This window comes from Lacerta agilis, chromosome 4 (assembly GCF_009819535.1).
Source record: "Lacerta agilis isolate rLacAgi1 chromosome 4, rLacAgi1.pri, whole genome shotgun sequence".
In the NCBI taxonomy this organism is placed as follows: domain Eukaryota; kingdom Metazoa; phylum Chordata; class Lepidosauria; order Squamata; family Lacertidae; genus Lacerta; species Lacerta agilis.
The window spans coordinates 20115325-20133575 of NC_046315.1; the positions used below are offsets into that span (position 1 = coordinate 20115325).

The 18251-nt window shown below is 45.0% G+C and overlaps 2 protein-coding genes across 2 annotated transcripts; both read right to left on the reverse strand.

The window, feature by feature from the left end:
• Positions 1–327: 327 nt before the first annotated feature.
• Positions 328–3289, reverse strand: LOC117045074 (vitelline membrane outer layer protein 1-like). Its single transcript, XM_033145856.1, has 3 exons — positions 3119–3289; positions 988–1088; positions 328–619 (listed from the first exon to the last, which is right to left on the reverse strand). The coding sequence occupies exons 1-3, from the start codon at positions 3287–3289 to the stop codon at positions 328–330; spliced, it is 564 nt and encodes a 187-aa protein (XP_033001747.1).
• Positions 3290–9863: 6574 nt separating this feature from the next.
• LOC117044964 (vitelline membrane outer layer protein 1-like) lies at positions 9864–17477 on the reverse strand. The gene is made up of 3 exons (XM_033145757.1): positions 17307–17477; positions 14509–14612; positions 9864–10158 (listed from the first exon to the last, which is right to left on the reverse strand). The coding sequence occupies exons 1-3, from the start codon at positions 17475–17477 to the stop codon at positions 9864–9866; spliced, it is 570 nt and encodes a 189-aa protein (XP_033001648.1).
• Between the last annotated feature and the right edge of the window lie 774 nt (positions 17478–18251).

An 18251-nucleotide genomic window follows, 5' to 3' on the forward strand; every position in this document is an offset into this window, starting at 1 on the left:
TCCAAAATCATGCTATATTCTGTCTAAATACAATCCTTTTATCTGATTCGGGAGAGGGGGCATCGGTGAACCTTCCAACAGATGAGTCACTGCTGCTTACAAGGAAGGACAGAAAGAGAAGCAGTCGGCACAGTGCAAACACACCAGCAGGAGTATTGGATTGGCTCTGCCAGTGTGTTTGCACCACACCAAGCTCCCCAATGCCTTGCCCCTCTCCCTTCCAGCAAGCAGCAGCAGTTCAGCTGTCAGGAGGCCAGGTAAGCACCACCACCGCACCCTGTCATCCTCTATTGCCAGTAGAAGACGGCTGTGCAGCTGGGTGGCAGATCAGTCACAACAGAACATCTTTACATCACGAAGTTCTACTTTACCAAGCATTTGATTCTCATTCGCCACCCTTGTTTGGATGCCACATATGAAGCCACTAGGGCAGTGCTTGCTCATTCGGCCCTCTTCCATGTGCTTAAAGATATCTTTCTTCACTTTAGCCCCACCACTGCAGAGGACCTCGAGGTTAGTGACTGCATGAGGAGTTAGCGGATGTGGTAATTCAATAGTCAAAGAAAAGGAAACCATGTTGCCATTGGGGCATCTCTGAACCTCAGTCCATTCCCCGAGCCTGTAAAGAAAAGGACAAGGATGGCAATGTCTCAATAGAAATTTATATACTGCAACTTTCTCAATGAATTTTTATTTTTAAAGTCTCTCCAGAGATATAATTCCAATTTATTTCAGAAAGGATGTATAGGACTTCAAATATATTGCCTTCAAATGTCAACCAATTTGAATTTTGCCTCCATCGCTAGAAGTACGTTCCACAGGACTTTGTGCAAGCATGTTTACTTTGGGGCTGTTAAACTCAGAGTGTGCCCAAATTACCATTTGCCTTTAATCTAGCATGAAATATTTCAATCTACCCTTCCCGCTCCTAACCCAAACTTCCAAGCAACAAGTTCTTAATGGAAGAGAAAGGAAAAAGTTACTCACTTTCCACTTTTAGACTCTACTGTTTTGCCGTCAGTGCAGTGAAGACGGATGCCCTTCAGAGTGAAATCTTTTCTAAAGGCTTCATTTACATCTTTGCGAACCTGGTGGAGAACAGGGGGGGGGGAGGACTGGTGCTGCAATCTACATCTGCAGTACGGGCAACATTTATGTGTGAGCAAAACAACATGTTTTCAGTGCAAATTTCTATGTGCAAGGGCTTGCAATAACTTAACTAGATTAGCAACGAGCAGTTCTAGCTCAAGTCATGTGCAGACAATTGCCTGCAGGTACTGGACATAAATGGAGATTTATATTCACCTCAAAGGACAATAACCTTTCCAGCAGTAGGATGGAGATGAACAAATGTGGGGAGGAGAATCGGCCTTTCTATTGAGCAGTGGCAGACCTTGGGGTCTCAAATTTCAGTACAATGCCAAAATTTGGCGCCCCTCCACTTCCTGACTTCCATTCTAAATAATAGTTGCGGCACACTCTGAGGCACTCCCAGAACTCTGCACCATGTACGACCAAACCAGCCACGCTCCCCTAAATCTGCCCCTCCTATTTGCTAGCATAGACAACCTACAGGTACATCGGTGCAATCCAGATGGGCAAATATTATGAGAAATGTAACAGCCCTCAGAATGAAACCCACACAGGCCTGTTCTTACTTCTCTTTATTATTTAAGAGAAAGGAGAAAATCCAACACGTAGATTTAGTACGTCAGACCATTTGGTCATCTAGACCAGGGCTGTCCAACAGGTCAATCACGATCTATTGGTAGATCCCCGTGAGGTTTTGGTAGATTGCAGTAGATCTCTGGCTCCCTTTCCTTAGCGTTGCTGACTCCTGCCACACCCCCTCCTCCCTTGTTATATGATCTCTGGAAGGGAAGACAGTGCTTTGTCTGTGATGCTGTTTAGATCCTCCAACTTTCAGCTGAACCCCCCCCCCAAAAAAAAGCTCTACAACTTTGAGCTGAATCTCCCAAAAACAGGGGTAGATCACTGCCAGTTTTAAATTCTGAAAGTAGATTGCAGTCTCTTGAGAGTTGGCCTCCCCTGATCTAGACCATTTCTGCCTACTCTGACCAGAAATAGCTCAACAGGATCTCAAAGCAAAGCCCTTCCCAGACTTGTAATCTGGAAATCATTAGGTTTTAACCTTGAGACCTTCCAAATGAAAAGCATATACCCTGCCACTGAGATTTGTTCCCTTCTGCCTACCCACTCCCCTCCTTTAACAACTCAAAGTTGTCATTGTTGCATGAGCTGTTTGGACACCAGGTGAGAAGAGCCTGTGGAGGTCTGGAGCTGTTATATTCCTCTCCTGCTACTGCCTCTTTTTCTGGTTCTTGGAATCTCCACCGTTTGCCCTTCCTTTCTTCCCAACGACCAGGATAGATCTTTCTTGTGGTTGGTTCATCTGAAATCGGGTACTCCCTGGAAGTTATATCTACTGCAGGATCATTGAGAGGGGTTGTGAACTATTTCCCACCACACACACAGCAACTGTACTTTGCAAAGAGGCTTAGGCATGTTTGAATTCACTGTATAATTAACTTAGTATAATGGTATAATGGTCTATTCAGAAGTCTTTCTTTGTTTAATGGGGCTACTCCCAAATACATGGGTACAATATTGCAGGGAAGGGAAGGTATTTGAGCCTTTCCCTGCTGTTTCACAGGCAGGAATCCAGCAGGTTATGCCTTCTCTAGTATGGAAATACAATGATGGGGAAAAGTTTTACCTGTTACACTCTACTCCACCCTCAAAAGAGGACAATATTTGCATATTACACAAAGCATATTCCAATTTAATGAAAATCTGTCCTCAGAGGACCCAGTCCATATACTGTGTGTTGGTCCCAGAAAATCCTGTTGGCACCCCTGGGATTCAGTAATTAGTAAATTGAACTGTATATTAGATGCTACAGAATTTGGCATCTTGGTGTTTCTGGGACCCTGCATGGGTTCTGTGATAGAGGCTGCATTTTTCATTCTGTCTGCTGATTTCCCTGCCCTTCTTTCTAAATAAAGGTGTTTGTGTGTGCCTTTCCTATGTCTATATAATATTGTGACCACGCCTTAGCATCAGGGTGTCAATATTGAGAGTAATAATGGGCATTTACCTTCATTTGGAATCCATTTGCATATCCAGTGGGGCAGAATTCAGGTTTCCCCCATGTACCATCCTTCCCTCCATTGGTCACAGTGAGGACTGCACTATGTTTTCGGTCTTCTGCATCACCGAGATGGTAGGAGAGGAAGAGGAAGACCACAGCACTGATAGGGAGGTCCATGGAAAGTGATCTGCACCAGATCTGGCTGCAAAAACTTAGTGGATGAATAACAGCCTTGAGAATCTACTCCTTAGGAATAGTGGCTCTCTTTCCTCTGGTCCCAAATTTGCATTTTCCTCTGGTGGGAAGTGTGATTACTTTTTGTTGATGTAGTAAAATCAGTTGGTGGCTTTTCTGACTGCACCTTTTGATTTCTAACTAACTAAAACGTGTATTTCTTAACCACCACCCCCCTTCACCCTTGCCAAAATGTACAGCCATACCTTGGTTCTTGAACAGAATCTGTTCCGGAAGCCCGTTCATCTTCCAAAAATTTTAAAAACCAAGACACAGCTTCTGATTGGCTGCAGCAGCACTCAATCGGAAGCTACGGAAGCCCCATCAGACATTTGGGTCCCAAACAACGTTTGCAAACCATGTTTGCGGCGTTCGGGAGACAAAACTTTCGAGTCGCAAGGTATTCAACAACCAAGTTGTTGTATTTCCTGTATTTCCTATGTCTTGGCAATTTGGCCTTCCTATTAAAACTCCTCCTCCAATTTCTGTTTTTATTTTTCTTAAGGGATTACACACACACACACACACACACACACACACACGGTCTCAAGTGTAAAACAGAAGGGAGAAATTGCCACATTCAGGGAAGGAATCCCAAATTGTCATTTAACTTGAAACAGATACATACTTCCAATCAGCCCCAAACAGCTCAAGAAAGTAAAATCATTTAGGTTGAAGACAGGTGAAACATTTAAATAGAACTGACAGGAGACTCCACTCAGCTACCTGACATCATCACAACTTATTTGGCAGATGCCAAAGTAAATAAATAAAAAGAGGAAAGTACTTCCTCTACATTTGTCTTTCTTGCTCCAGCCTGCTCTCATTCTTCACCTCAAGGGGTGTCCCCTCAGTGCATTCCTGTAAGTGTACCTGTGTGCACTGTAGCTGAGGTGTACACACGCTTGTATAAGTGCAGAGAAAGGATACACCTCTCCCCAGTGTAATGTGTGCATAAGCCTAAAGACTTGTGCCTAACTGAAGGTGGGTGAGTTTTCCTTACTTCTGTCTCTGCCTAATGCCTTAGGCTCTTAGCAGAGCCAATCACCTTCCCACCAACTCTACAGGGAAGAGGTACCCTGTAGCCAACCCATCCTTCAGCATCTTGGAACTTATTATAGCAAACTCACAGCATTATTAATTCCACACCAGAGCACCAGTTTGAAAAAAACAGTTGGAAACTGCTGCTGAGAGATGAACCTCTCCACTTTCCCATGGCTTTGCAGGGCACGGTGGGAGATACCAGTGAGCTTCTGCAGGCACCAGTATTCTGCTGGGCTTACTAAAGGCTGGTGTTGGTGGGAGAGGGATAGACAACAGAGAGGGAGTAGATATATTTATTCGGCAGAGCTCTTTATAATAGCCATTTTATGACTACAAAAAAAAATATTCAGCTTGGACTAAGTACCTCCAACATCAGACATATACACTTTAGCAGGGGCTTTGCTCTAGGAACACAGGGAATTGCCTTATTCTAAGCCAGGCCATAGGGATGTGGGTGGTGCTGTGGTCTAAACCACAGAGCCTAGGGTTTGCCGATCAGAAGGTCGGTGGTTCGAATCCCCACAACGGGATGTGCTCCTGCCCACCTAGCAGTTCGAAAGCACGTCAAGTGCAAGTAGATAAATAGGTACCCCTCCGGCGGGAAGGTAAACAGCGTTTCCGTGCACTGCTCTGGTTTGCCAGAAGTGGCATAGTCATGCTGGCCACATGACCCAGAAGCTGTCTGTGGACAAATGCCAGCTCCCTCGACCTATAGAGTAAGATAAGTGCCGCAGCCCCAGAGTCATCCCTGACTGGACCTAATGGTCAGGGGTACCTTTACCTTTACCTTTACCTTTACCTAAGCCAGCCCATTGGTTATCTAGCTTAGTTCTGTCTACACTAGAGCTATTCTCCAAAATTTCAGACAGGGGACTTCCCAGCCCTACTTGGAGATGCTGGAGGATATACCTGGGACCTCCTGCATGCACAGCAGAGGCTGCAACACTAATCTACCAATTTTTACATGGAAAGGACATAGCCTTGCAGTGCCCATTAGGCCAACCTCCCCCCCCCCCCAATGAATTACATGTGCTCTGGACTGCATCATCTCTAGCCAGCAAACATGGTGGTGGTTCCAGCTGATGCAAATTGTAGTCAGGAACAACTAGAGATTATAAGGTTGGGAAATGCTGCCGTAGATTTGCAACACTTCCAAAGGAATGCATCGTTAAATACCCTGAAATCTTTTGTGAAAAACACGGTACACCTTTCACAAAAAGGTAGGGCCTAATACCGCTAACACGAATGCCTGACTGAATCCCCACTGGTTACTGACTACTGATCAGGCCTCTGTAATTCTGGCCAAGTTGCAACCCTTGTCTTCCCTTACCAAACATCTTAGAGCAGAGCAATGTAGTTCTACTTACTGTTTCTCAGCTGCCAGGCAGAATGAGGGCGTCCTTAAGCTGAATGATGAAATATGAATGTGAGCAGGGGATTAAAAGGGGGCAGGGCATGTAGGAACTCTCTTTCCTGAGCAACACCTCCTCTGAGCCATCACAAAGCAGAGCATTGGGAAGACAATGAAATCTTCTTTGTCCTGTCCCAACTTGACCCCCATTGCCAGTAACCTTTAGGAAGTTCCTCCACAACCAGAACCCATTTGTCTGTGGGAGTGGGGAGGGCTATCGGAAGGGTGAGGACATCATATCAGTGCCAAAGACCAGCACTGTGCACTTTGCTATAGAACATGATTCAGCAACTTGCTGCTCTATGATCCATTATCAGAAGCAGGCAGTGATCTACCACCCAGGGGTGGGTGCATGGTGGGCAAGCAGGTACTGGCTGCTTCCCCCAAGGGGGCAGTGATGGATGCAGGGTGGGTGGCAGGGGTGGGTGCAGGGTGGGCCGGCACCTAGCTCTCCCCCCCAAGCCAGCCCTTTCTCCCCCCCCCAGCAGTGTTCTCTCTCTCTCCCCCCCCCCCAAACCAATTGGGCTGCGGAGCTGCCCCATGCAAAGCTTTTCCTACCCCCACGCCCAAACCAGCGTATGATATCTCCCCCCCCCCGGCAACCGGAGCCGTGCACTGATGTGGATCCCATAATGTCTGCCCTCCCTCCTTCCTCCCCCTGTCAAAGGGTGCAGTGCAGCTGATGTGGATCCCAATGGTGCCTGGCCTCCCCCCTCCCGCCATCCTTCCCTCCCTGTCAAAGGGAGCCTTCCCACGCGGCTCCACCTCGTGCCTCCCTCCATCTCCAGCAGCCACTCCCTTCCCCATCTGGAAAACCACGCTAAGCCTGCCTCCTGCACCTGCGCTGCTGCATTAGAAGTTGCAGAGAAAGGCCCTGCGATTGACCAGAAACTGCGGTTGACTGGGGGCTCATGGTTGACATGTTGTACATGCCTGGCTTAGAGGAGAGCATGAGACGCTTAATCTCAGGGCCATGAGTTTGAGCCCTACATCATGCGTTGCAGGGGGTGGGACTAGATGACTCTCATAGTCCTTTCCAACTCTATGATTCTATTATTATTCTCACTATTCCTAAATAACTTATGTTCACAAATTTGTTCAGTGAAAAAAATTTAAGGGAGGGTCATGGACATTCTCAACTGGAGGTAGGAAGATATGAAGGCAAAAAGAGCAGTGGATGTGGAGGCAGGAACACGAAAACTCAGAGGGACCTAAAAACAATGGAAATGGTTGACAACACAGACACACATTCACTGACTGGGTCGTCAACTCCAGATACCTGACTGTGTGGGCTAATGAGGGCAAATTAAAAGTGATAAAACATGGATTCCAAGTGAGTTACAGCTCAAATGAGGAAAAGTCCCAAGACAGATTTTATTTTTACAAGAAACACTTGTTACAATCCACAGACCTACATTTACTCCATAGGATGTGTAAGAGATAAACATATGCTTCGGTTTGGTTTATTTCTTTTTTAACAGTGAAAGAACAGAGCAGGCAGTCAACGAATGTATTATAGAAATATGTCTCTTGTGTGTTTGTGTGTATGAGAGAAATATTCAAAAGGAATTCTGTAAGAGAAAATAACATATATAGTTTATGTCGTCACAAAATTTGGTATTCCAATGATTCATAAATGAACTTCATTCCATCTTTCAATGAATTTGTCTGGTGAATGTCTTTTTAATAATATTTTCATTGAGTTTTAATATAACAGGGACTTCCGGCGAGGACGCCAATGTCGGCAGTCGGGTGTTGTCTCGGCAGTGAGACAGCCCCGGTTTCCCCAGGGGCCAGGAGTCCCGCAACCGCGCAGCGGGGTCCGGTAAGCCGCGGGAAGAGCGTCCCGCGGTTTGGGCTCTCCAGCAGGCCCCATTGCGCAGCCCCATTCTCGGGCTTCCCTTGTAAAAGGGTCGCTCGAGTGAATGGGCAACGGCGCGGGGCTGTGGAGGTTGTCCCCAACCGGGGAAACCAAGCGGCGGCCACCGCCGATATTTGAGTGCCTCGTTCTTGCCTATTTGGATTAAAAATAAGAAGAAACCCGTAAGCTGTAAGTACGGAGTTTAATTGGCAGTAAAAATTGACTTAATTGGCTGTTGGGGAGAAATGTCAAAAAGGAAGTCCGTTTCTCTCCCTTGCGACAAGAGGAATGTAACACTGTATCTGGCTGTTGCTACTTTTGGCTGATACAAATGTTCTTGCTGATTTTGTGTTTGATCTGCTAAGAAACCCCTGTTGGGGTGGACTGAGAATTTTGAGGTATTTCCTCTTAGAGAATGTGGAATATAAAGTGAAAAATTTTTGCGCTCTGATCGGGGGGAAATGGCGGCTGTAATTTGAGATCTGAAGATGGAAAAGTACTGAACTTTGTTATTTCCTGCCTACTTCTGCCTTTTTTGGTTTCGTTTTTATAATGTCTCCTGACCCAGCAATGACTTTTGGACAAAGGACAATTCTTTTGAAACTAGAACTTTTGAACCAGAATGTTACCGAAAGATTTTCTGAGATTGGAACTGCTTTGAAGAATATTGCCAAGGAACTTAAAGAAACAATTAGAGAGCGATCCTCAGGGATTTTATCTGAAGTGGAAAAGACGCAACTCCAAAAAGATGAAAAGTCCTGTCGACGTGAGAGGTCCAGGGCTGTTTTTTGTGACGTTATATCGGCTTTCTGGGGTGGGAGCCCAGAAAAGCAGGAACAACAATTTTGGGAATTACAATTACGATCTGATTTGAAGACTGAAGTGGAGATGCTTGGCGGTGATGTATTACTTCCTTTGAAGAGTTCAGTAAAGATGCTTAGGGACAATGTCTTGGTTTTTGGATATCAAGGAAAAGAAGACATTCTGGATTATGGTTTGGAAAAAGATTGGGGGGAAGGCTGGGGGGTGACTGTGATGGGAGGAGAGAAAATGGCAAGAAGAGGGGTAGGGTGAAAGAATATATATGATTAATCAGGAAGGCTTATCACGGTACCCCGACGTCAGAGAGTAAAAATGGACTTGGAAGAAGAAATACTTGGATTGTTTTTATGATATTGTGTCGGTTTAATATTTTATAAGGTATGAATTAGAAGTAATAAGAGCAGCAGTTTTATGGGAATAAGAGATAGAAAAGGTTATAAGAAGTTAAGATTTGCAATATGAAGTTGTATTTTTATATTTAGAAGTTAAAAGACATAAGATGTTGAGATGAAAATTATGAATATTGGTGAATGAATTGTTAAAATAGATAGAAAAGTTACTAAAGTAAATTTGAATTGAACGCAGGAGAGAGAATGGGGGAAGTCCCCCTTAATTAGATTTGAAAGAAGATTATAATTAATAGTTGGAGTGTTGGTGTTCCTGTGTGTAAGGTATGTATTTGTTTTCTTTTATTATGCTGATGTAGTTTGTAGTATTTGTTTTTTCTTTGAATGATTGTTATTATTTGTTGTTTCTTTGTTGTATTTGTTGTTTTTTTGATGTGGAAAACCAATAAATTTTTGTTTAAAAAAAAGAGTTTTAATATAACAACAAAAAATGAACTGTAACAAAGTATCAGATGACACAGAGAATTAACCAAACATTTCCCCCAAACCTAACATGAGGGTTAGCGTGTGTAATATTTTAGGACTTAATTGAAACAAGAGAATCACTTAGCTGGTTTTTATGATCTGGTGCATGACTACTTCATTATAAGTAAGCTCGATTTTTTTAAAAAAAAATCACCCTAAATATGCTTGAAAGTTGAAAGAGACCCCAGAGATTTCCAAAATCATGCTAAATTCTGTCTAAATACAATCCCTTTATCTGATTGGGAGTGGGGATTGGTGAACCTTCCAACAGATGAGTCACTGCTGCTTACAAGGAAGGACAGAAAGAGAAGCAGTCGGCACAGTGGAAACACACCGGCAGGAGTATTGGATTGGCTCTGCCAGTGTGTTTGCACCACACCAAGTTCCCCAATGCCTTGCCCCTCTCCCTTCCAGCAACCAGTAGCAGTTCAGCTGTCAGGAGGCCACCACTGCACACTGTCCATCCTCTACTGCCAGGGGAAGAGGGCTGTGCAGCAGGGTGGCAGATCAGTCACAACAGAACATCTTTACATCATTAAGTGCTGTCATATCAGTACTATTTTGGTTTTCCTCCACCTTTGTTTGGATGCCACATATGAAGCCCATAGTGCAGTTGCTGCTCCAGGGGCCAAAATTCCCCCAGGTTGGGGACTTGCCCTCCAGTGTAGACCCATCATCACACTTGAACTTAATGTTATTGGCCGCTGTATCATCAAGTACCCCTTGCGGTGGTTCCACACTCAGAGAAAAGGACACCAGGTTGCCTCTTTTGCATTTCTCAATCTCACTCCATGTTCCAAGGCTGTAAAAAGAAAAGACAACAAGGGCAATGTCCAAATTAAAGTTCACACACTTCCCTTTGTCAGAAACATAAACTTACAGATCTGTCTTCTGAAGAAATGATTCCAAATTAGAGCAAAGTTCATAGCCTACTCAGTTGTTATAACATTCCCCTGCATGCACACACAATATTCTCTTACTGCGGCCTTCTGGGGGTGAGGAGTAATTTCTGGCCTATGGGATTAGATATAAACACAAAACTACCCATATTGGTTCCCTATTGCAGGTATTTAGTCTCCATTTGCATTGGCATTTACCATTCTCCTTTGTAATTTGCATTTTATACTGAGTCTCTTTATCTGTCTCTGTTCGCTTCTATATTTTAACAATGTTTGGGGTTCTGCTGCATTGTGTCAGAAACATAGACCAATACAGAACTAGCACTATGAAGCCTCAGTCTGAACTTATTTACCTGGGAATAAGTAGAGATAGGTGAACCTGTCAGTTCTGGTTTCGCTCCATTTCTTATTTTTTCCAGTCTTTTATTAAGTTCTCCACATTCACATGCCAGTTTTTAATTATTTTTTTAAGGTGTCATGAAAGAGCTGTGAGCATTTTAGTGCAATCCTTCTTATTTAACTAAGAAACTATGTATATATGACTAGATTGTAATAAAACTGTGGGCTAAACCACTGAGTCTTTTGGGCTTGCTGGTCGGAAGGTTGGCAGTTTGAATCCGTGCAACAAGGTGAGCTCCTGCTGCTCTGTAGATAAGTACATAAGTAGATAAGTAGGTACCACTGTGGCAGGAAGATAAATGGAGTTTCCATGTGCTCTAGTTTCTGTCACAGTGTTCTGTTGCACCAGAAGCAGTTTAGTCATGCTGGCCACATGATCCAGAAAGCTGTCTGTGGACAAACGCTGGCTCCCTCGGCCTGAAAGCGAGATGAGCACCGCACCCCATAGTCGCCTTTGACTGGACTTAAACATCCAGGGGTCCTTTACCTTTTACCTTTTTACCTTATGCACACTCTACCCTAGTATGTCCATTTCAGTACACATTACTTGCCTGGAGAACTGTACTGCAAAATCTGAAGAAGTGTGGAATTCATAGTATAGCTGTGTTTTGGTTTGCGTATTGTTTCAGAAAGAATGAATAAAGTAGGTTCGCTTTCAAATGGGAACCAAACTGAATTTCTCCTCCACCCCTACTATTAATGGTTGGCATCAGGAGACAATGAATGAGTGCGCCTTTTGGGGAGAAGTGAAACTGTTGGAAGGTTACAGGGCCTGCTGTGGCTGTAGAGACCGACAGGGGCAAGATATGTCTTATTGCACCTGGGGCAGATGATGGCGTCCAGTTGAGGCAATGCAGATGCACCATGGTGTTTCTTCTTTCTGCTCTCCTCCCAGTGGTCATTCCCCTTCTGGTCACTGCTTTTGTTGTTGTTCAGTCGTTCAGTCGTGTCCGACTCTTCGTGACCCCATGGACCAGAGCATGCCAGGCACGCCGATCCTTCACTGCCTCTCGTAGTTTGGCCAAACTCATGTTAGTAGCTTCGAGAACACTGTCCAACCATCTCATCCTCTGTCGTCCCCTTCTCCTTGTGCCCTCCATCTTTCCCAACATCAGGGTCTTTTCTAGGGAGTCTTCTCTTCTCATGAGGTGGCCAAAGTACTGGAGCCTCAACTTCAGGATCTGTCCTTCTAGTGAGCACTCAGGCCTGATTTCTTTGAGAATGGATAGGTTTGATCTTCTTGCAGTCCATGGGACTCTCAAGAGTCTCCTCCAGCACCATAATTCAAAAGCATCAATTCTTCGGCGATCAGCCTTCTTGATGGTCCAGCTCTCACTTCCGTACATTGGCTCCCAGTACGTTTCCGAGCACAATTCAAAGTGTTGGTGCTGACCTTTAAAGCCCTAAACGGCCTCGGTCCTGTATACCTGAAGGAGCGTCTCCACCCCCATATTTCAGCCCGGACACTGAGATCCAGCGCCGAGGGCCTTCTGTCGGTTCCCTCACTGCGAGAAGCAAAACTACAGGGAACCAGGCAGAGGGCCTTCTCGGTAGTGGCGCCCGCCCTGTGGAACGCCCTCCCATCACAGGTCAGGGAAATAAACAACTACCTGACATTCAGAAAAAACCTGAAGGCAGCCCTTTTTAGGAAAGTTTTTAATGTTTGATATTTTTGTATTTGGTTTCTGTTGGAAGCCGCCCAGAGTGGCTGGGGAAATCCAGCCAGATGGGCGGGGTACAAATAATAAATATTATTATTATTATTATTATTATTATTATTATTATTATTACATTACTACTGGGAAAACCATAGCTTTAACTATACAGACCTTTGTCGGCAAGGTGATGTCTTTGCTTTTTAAGATGCTGTCTAGGTTTGTCATTGCTTTTCTCCCAAGAAGCAGGCGTCTTCTAATTTCGTGACTGCTGTCACCATCTGCAGTGATCATGGAACCCAAGAAAGTGAAATCTCTCACTGCCTCCATTTCTTCCCCTTCTATTTGCCAGGAGGTGATGGGACCAGTGGCCATGATCTTAGCTTTTTTTGATGTTGAGCTTCAGACCATATTTTGCGCTCTCCTCTTTCACCCTCATTAAAAGGTTCTTTAATTCCTCCTCACTTTCTGCCATCAAGGTAGTATCATCAGCATATCTGAGGTTGTTGATATTTTTTCCGGCAATCTTAATTCCGGTTGGGGATTCATCCAGTCCAGCCTTTCGCATGATGAATTCTGCATATAAGTTAAATAAGCAGGGAGACAATATACAGCCTTGTCGTACTCCTTTCCCAATTTTGAACCAATCAGTTGTTCCATATCCAGTTCTAACTGTAGCTTCTTGTCCCACATAGAGATTTCTCAGGAGACAAATGAGGTGATCCAGCACTCCCATTTCTTTAAGAACTTGCCATAGTTTGCTGTGGTCGACACAGTCAAATGCTTTTGCGTAGTCAATGAAGCAGAAGTAGATGTTTCTCTGGAACTCTCTAGCTTTCTCCATAATCCAGCGCATGTTTGCAATTTGGTCTCTGGTTCCTCTGCCCCTTCGAAATCCAGCTTGCACTTCTGGGAGTTCTCGGTCCACATACTGCTTAAGCCTGCCTTGTAGAATTTTAAGCATAACCTTGCTAGCGTGTGAAATGAGTGCAATTGTGCGGTAGTTGGAGCATTCTTTGGCACTGCCCTTCTTTGGGATTGGGATGTAGACTGATCTTCTCCAATCCTCTGGCCACTGCTGAGTTTTCCAAACTTGCTGGCATATTGAGTGTAGCACCTTAACAGCATCATCTTTTAAAATTTTAAGTAGTTCAGCTGGAATATCATCACTTCCACTGGCCTTGTTGTTAGCAAGGCTTTCTAAGGCCCATTTGACTTCACTCTCCAGGATGTCTGGCTCAAGGTCAGCAACCACATTACCTGGGGTGTATGAGACCTCCATATCTTTCTGGTATAATTCCTCTGTGTATTCTTGCCACCTCTTCTTGATGTCTTCTGCTTCTGTTAGGTCCTGTCCACTTTTGTCCTTAATTGTGGTAATCTTTGTACGAAATCTTCCTTTCATCTTTGTGGTAATCTTTGTACGAAATCTTCCTGGTCACTGCTATGGATGCACAAACTGACTCTCTGCCCCCAGGCAGCGTGGTCATCTGCAAGGGATTCCCACATGGTGGGGTTGGTGTTGCTAGCCTTCAGGCCACATTCGCAAACATCCATGTAACACAGAGTTGGTCTGCCAACAGGTCTGGTGCCTGAAGCCAGCTCCGCAAAGAGCACATCTTTGGGAATCCTGCCATCTTCCATTCTGTCTACATGACCAAACCAGCATAGACGTCGCTGAGACAAGAGCACAAAGATGGAGTTGGGCACACTACCCCTAGCAGTAAATTCAACTAAACTCAGCGGGACTTACCTTTGTGTAGGCATGTATGTTTTTTAGTTAAATTCTGTGACAGTTTTGGAGTGTGTCCAAATTACCATTGCCTTTCATCTAGCATGAAATAATTCAAACTACCCTGTGGTGGAGCAACATGCTGCAGCCCCCGGAGCGGAGAACAAGTGGGGACGTGGCTGATGCGTGTCCTGGGGGCATGGCACATCGCCCATGGGGGTATGGCAAGCAGTGCAGGGCAGGGCGCGTCACCTGCGGGGGCATAACACACATCCCAGGAGGGCACAGCGCATGGTGTGCATCCCAGGGACAGCTGCAATGGCACCCTTTCCCCCCAAATGGTGCCCGGGGCGGTGCGCTCCCCCACCCCACCCTCCATATGCAAGTGAAACTACCCTTCCTGCTCCAACCCCAAACTTCCAAGCAACAAAGTTATAAAGGAAGAGAAACCAAAAAGTGCTACTCACGATCCACTGGTAGACTCTATAGCTTTGCCATCAGTGCAGTGGATACGGATACCATTCAGAGATGTATCATCTTTCCAGAACTTTTCCGGATTGTATGGATCTACCTGGTGGAGAACAGAAAAAGAGACTGCAATTAAAGGTGATGCTCCAGTCCATGTCTGCAGTACTGCCAAGATTTATGCATGTGTAAAGTATGAATTATGGTGCTGGAGGAGACTCTTGAGAGTCCCATGGACTGCAAGAAGATCAAACCTATCCATTATTAAAGAAATCAGCCCTGAGTGCTCACTAGAAGGACAGATCCTGAAGTTGAGGCTCCAGTACTTTGGCCACTTCATGAGAAGGGAAGACTTCCTGGAAAAGACCCTGATGTTGGGAAAGATGGAGGGCACAAGGAGAAGGAGACGACAGAGGATGAGATGGTTGGACAGTGTTCTCAAAGCGACTGGCATGAGTTTGGCCAAACTGCGGGAGGCAGTGAAAGATAGGTGTGCCTGGCGTGCTCTGGTCCATGGGGTCACGAAGAGTCGGACACGACTGAACGACTGAACAACAACGAACAAAGTATCACATTTTCAGTGGGAATTTCCTATGTGCAAGGGCTTGCAATGGCCTAGCTAGATCCACAATGAGCAGTACTAGCTCAAGTCATGTGCAATCAATTGCCCACAGGTACTGGACATAGATGAGGATTTACATTCACCTCAAATGAGAATAACTTTTCCATCAGTGGAAAAGATGAACAAACTTGGCAGGCAGGGTGGGGTGGGGTGGGGTGGGGTTAGGAATCAGCCTTTCTGACTTCCGGCTTCCTGCTGTGGAAAATGCCTGCTTCCCACAAGAACGGACCCCAGCTGTGCCAGTAATCCAGGGTTGATATGCCCTGGCAGACTCCCCAGGGTGGGGAAGGACTGTCTCAAAGACCCTCAGATCGTCCATGATCTGTCGGCTTGCATCAAGATGCGAGTCGCAGGGACGCTGGGTCCAAGAGCACGGCATGGCTGGCACTCTCCAGAGCCACTCCTACATGCAGGAGACACCCGTTTTATAAAATAATAAGATTTGGATTAAAAAAAGGCATGTTCCAGATGGAGGAGATAAAAGGGGAAAGCTGCCAAATTATACAGTCGTTGGATGTTGGATTTTGGACTTCAAATGGACTCTCAACTTGAAACGTGGATTTAGGAGGTGAGCAACCACTATCTTTCCATACTTGTTATATTACATCATGATTTGGTGAAGCACATCCATAAAGAATTTAATTAAATGAAACACAAGAGGCAAAAAAAATAATTGAATGTATGATGCACAGTGATGGAAGTGAGAGCTGGACCATAAAGAAGACTGATCGCCGAAGAATTGATGCTTTTGAATTATGGTGCTGGAGGAGACTCTTGAGAGTCCCATGGACTGCAAAAAGATCAAACTTATCCATCCTTAAAGAAATCAGCCCTGAGTGCTCACTAGAAGGACAGATCCTGAAGCTGAAGCTCCAGTACTTTGGCCACCTCATGAGAAGAGAAGACTCCCTGGAAAAGACCCTGATGTTGGGGAAGATGGAGGGCACAAGGAGAAGGGGGCGACCGAGGATGAGATGGTTGGACAGTGTTCTCGAAGCGACTGGCATGAGTTTGGCCAAACTGCGGGAGGCAGTGAAAGATAGGCGTGCCTGGCGTGCTCTGGTCCATGGGGTCACGAAGAGTCGGACATGACTGAACGACTGAACAACAACAACATGATGCACAACCCTCAAAGGACTCTAATTAGAATCAGGGCTGGCAAAATAAGATCAGATATGGCAGCCCAGGGAGAAGACGGAAGCAAAATGGTGATTATTATGGCACAGTTACAAAAAAGGGAACCCTTATGGAAAAGAGCTTCTTTGGAGTTGAGGTGTGCTTCATTCTAAAATACATCTGCTTGTATGGAATATTTTTATACACGATTGTGGACCCAGATAAGTCAACATTATGAGAAATGTAACAACTCTGTTGGCTTATCTAAAACGGAACCCCCGTGGGCCTGTTCCTACAGTATGTATCTATATTATTCAGGAGGTTTCCTCTGTTTGGAGGAGGTGTAATATTGAAGTGCCAAACTAGGGCCCAGCCATAACTGCTCCTTGGTTTAACACCCCCACCCACCCACAAACAGTAGCAGATTGTGAAAATATGGGTTCCGTGTTACTGATTTTTCAGGGAGTTGAGTCTTCAAAATGGTAAGAAATGTTCCCTAAGGCCTTACTGGTAACAGTTATGGTAATACGTTTTGTCTTATTTTCCTTTCTCCCTTCCCTCTTTAGTGGTGGTAGGACTTCCCCTGGTGGACACAAAATTCACAGCAGCCATTTCCCCTCCCAGAATGCCCCTGGGAAAATCCCATAGCATGGCATGAAGACATTTAAGAAGCAGGCAAGGGAGAGGGATATCTGCTGGCTGGTGGCTGATGAAATTTGCTGTTAAAGAAGCACTTTTTCAAATGTGGACCTACAAGGAGCTGTAAAGAACTTCTCGGAGCTTCTATACTTGTAATCAAAAAGTTCCTGCTTGCATTTCCTCTGCTTCTGTTTCTTCATCTTGAGTGTGGCAGGAGGGTTTTATTTTGAATTTGTAAGGCCTTCTACAGTACATGAAAAGCATATGGTTCACCACTGAGCTTTGGTCCCTTCCCCCTCCATCCTCCTCTCCAAAAACAGTTTTGTTAAGATACTACCCTCATTGCACAGGCTTGCCATGAATTTTAATGTAAGACCCATACTGGTACACCAGCAAAGCAAATGGACAATACAAACAATATACCTTCAGTGAGAAGCCAAAAGCATATCCTTCATGACAAAACACTGTGTCACCCCAAATGCCCCATTTTCCTCCATTTGGCACTTCAAGCACGGTGTGATATTTCCGGGCTTCTGAATTCCAGAGGCAACCGGAGAGGGTCAAGAAGAGCACAGAGCAGATAAGGAGCTCCATCAAAGGTAGCCAATTCTGGACACAGCTGCAGTAACACTGAGGAAGAAGAAGTCTTGAGAACGTTCAAAATCAGTGAATTAATTTATATCCCAGGAATTTTGGATAAGTTTCTTTTCTAAACAAAATCTCACTGGATCTAATTTGCCCTGGAGGTGCCGTGGTTAGTTTGGGTTGATGCACTAACCCCCCCCCCCAAAAAAAAATATCCACTAGCTTTTCTGATTACAGTTTGATTCCTTTGAGTTTTATAGCATTGCTATAGGATTGGGGCATTGGTTTGGATCAGGGGTCAGCAAACATTTTCAGCAGGGGGGCGGTCTACTGTCCCTCGGACCTTGTTGGGGGCTGGACAATATATTTGGGGGGGAAATGAACGAGTTCCTATGCCCCACAAATAACCCAGAGGTGCATTTTAAATAAAAGCACACATTCTACTCATGTAAAAACAGGCTAATCCATGGGCCAGATTTAGAAGGCAATTGGGCCAGATCCAGCCCCCGGGCCTTGGTTTGCCTACCCATGGTTTGGATGAAGTCTTTAGATCCCAACCAAGCCTGTGATTTTGTATGTGTAAGATGGGAGTTTATAGTAGAAGAGATTGCTGAAGTCATTAACAAACCAGTTTCTTTGTTAAGTTAATATCCCTAGCTGAGTCTGTAAGTACCCTTTGCACATATCTAAAGAGCTGGTCAAGAACAGATTGAACATGAAACTCTTTGCTATGGTAAAGCATTTTGGTGCTGTTACCCAAACCAAGGAGCTCCTGATCCCAAG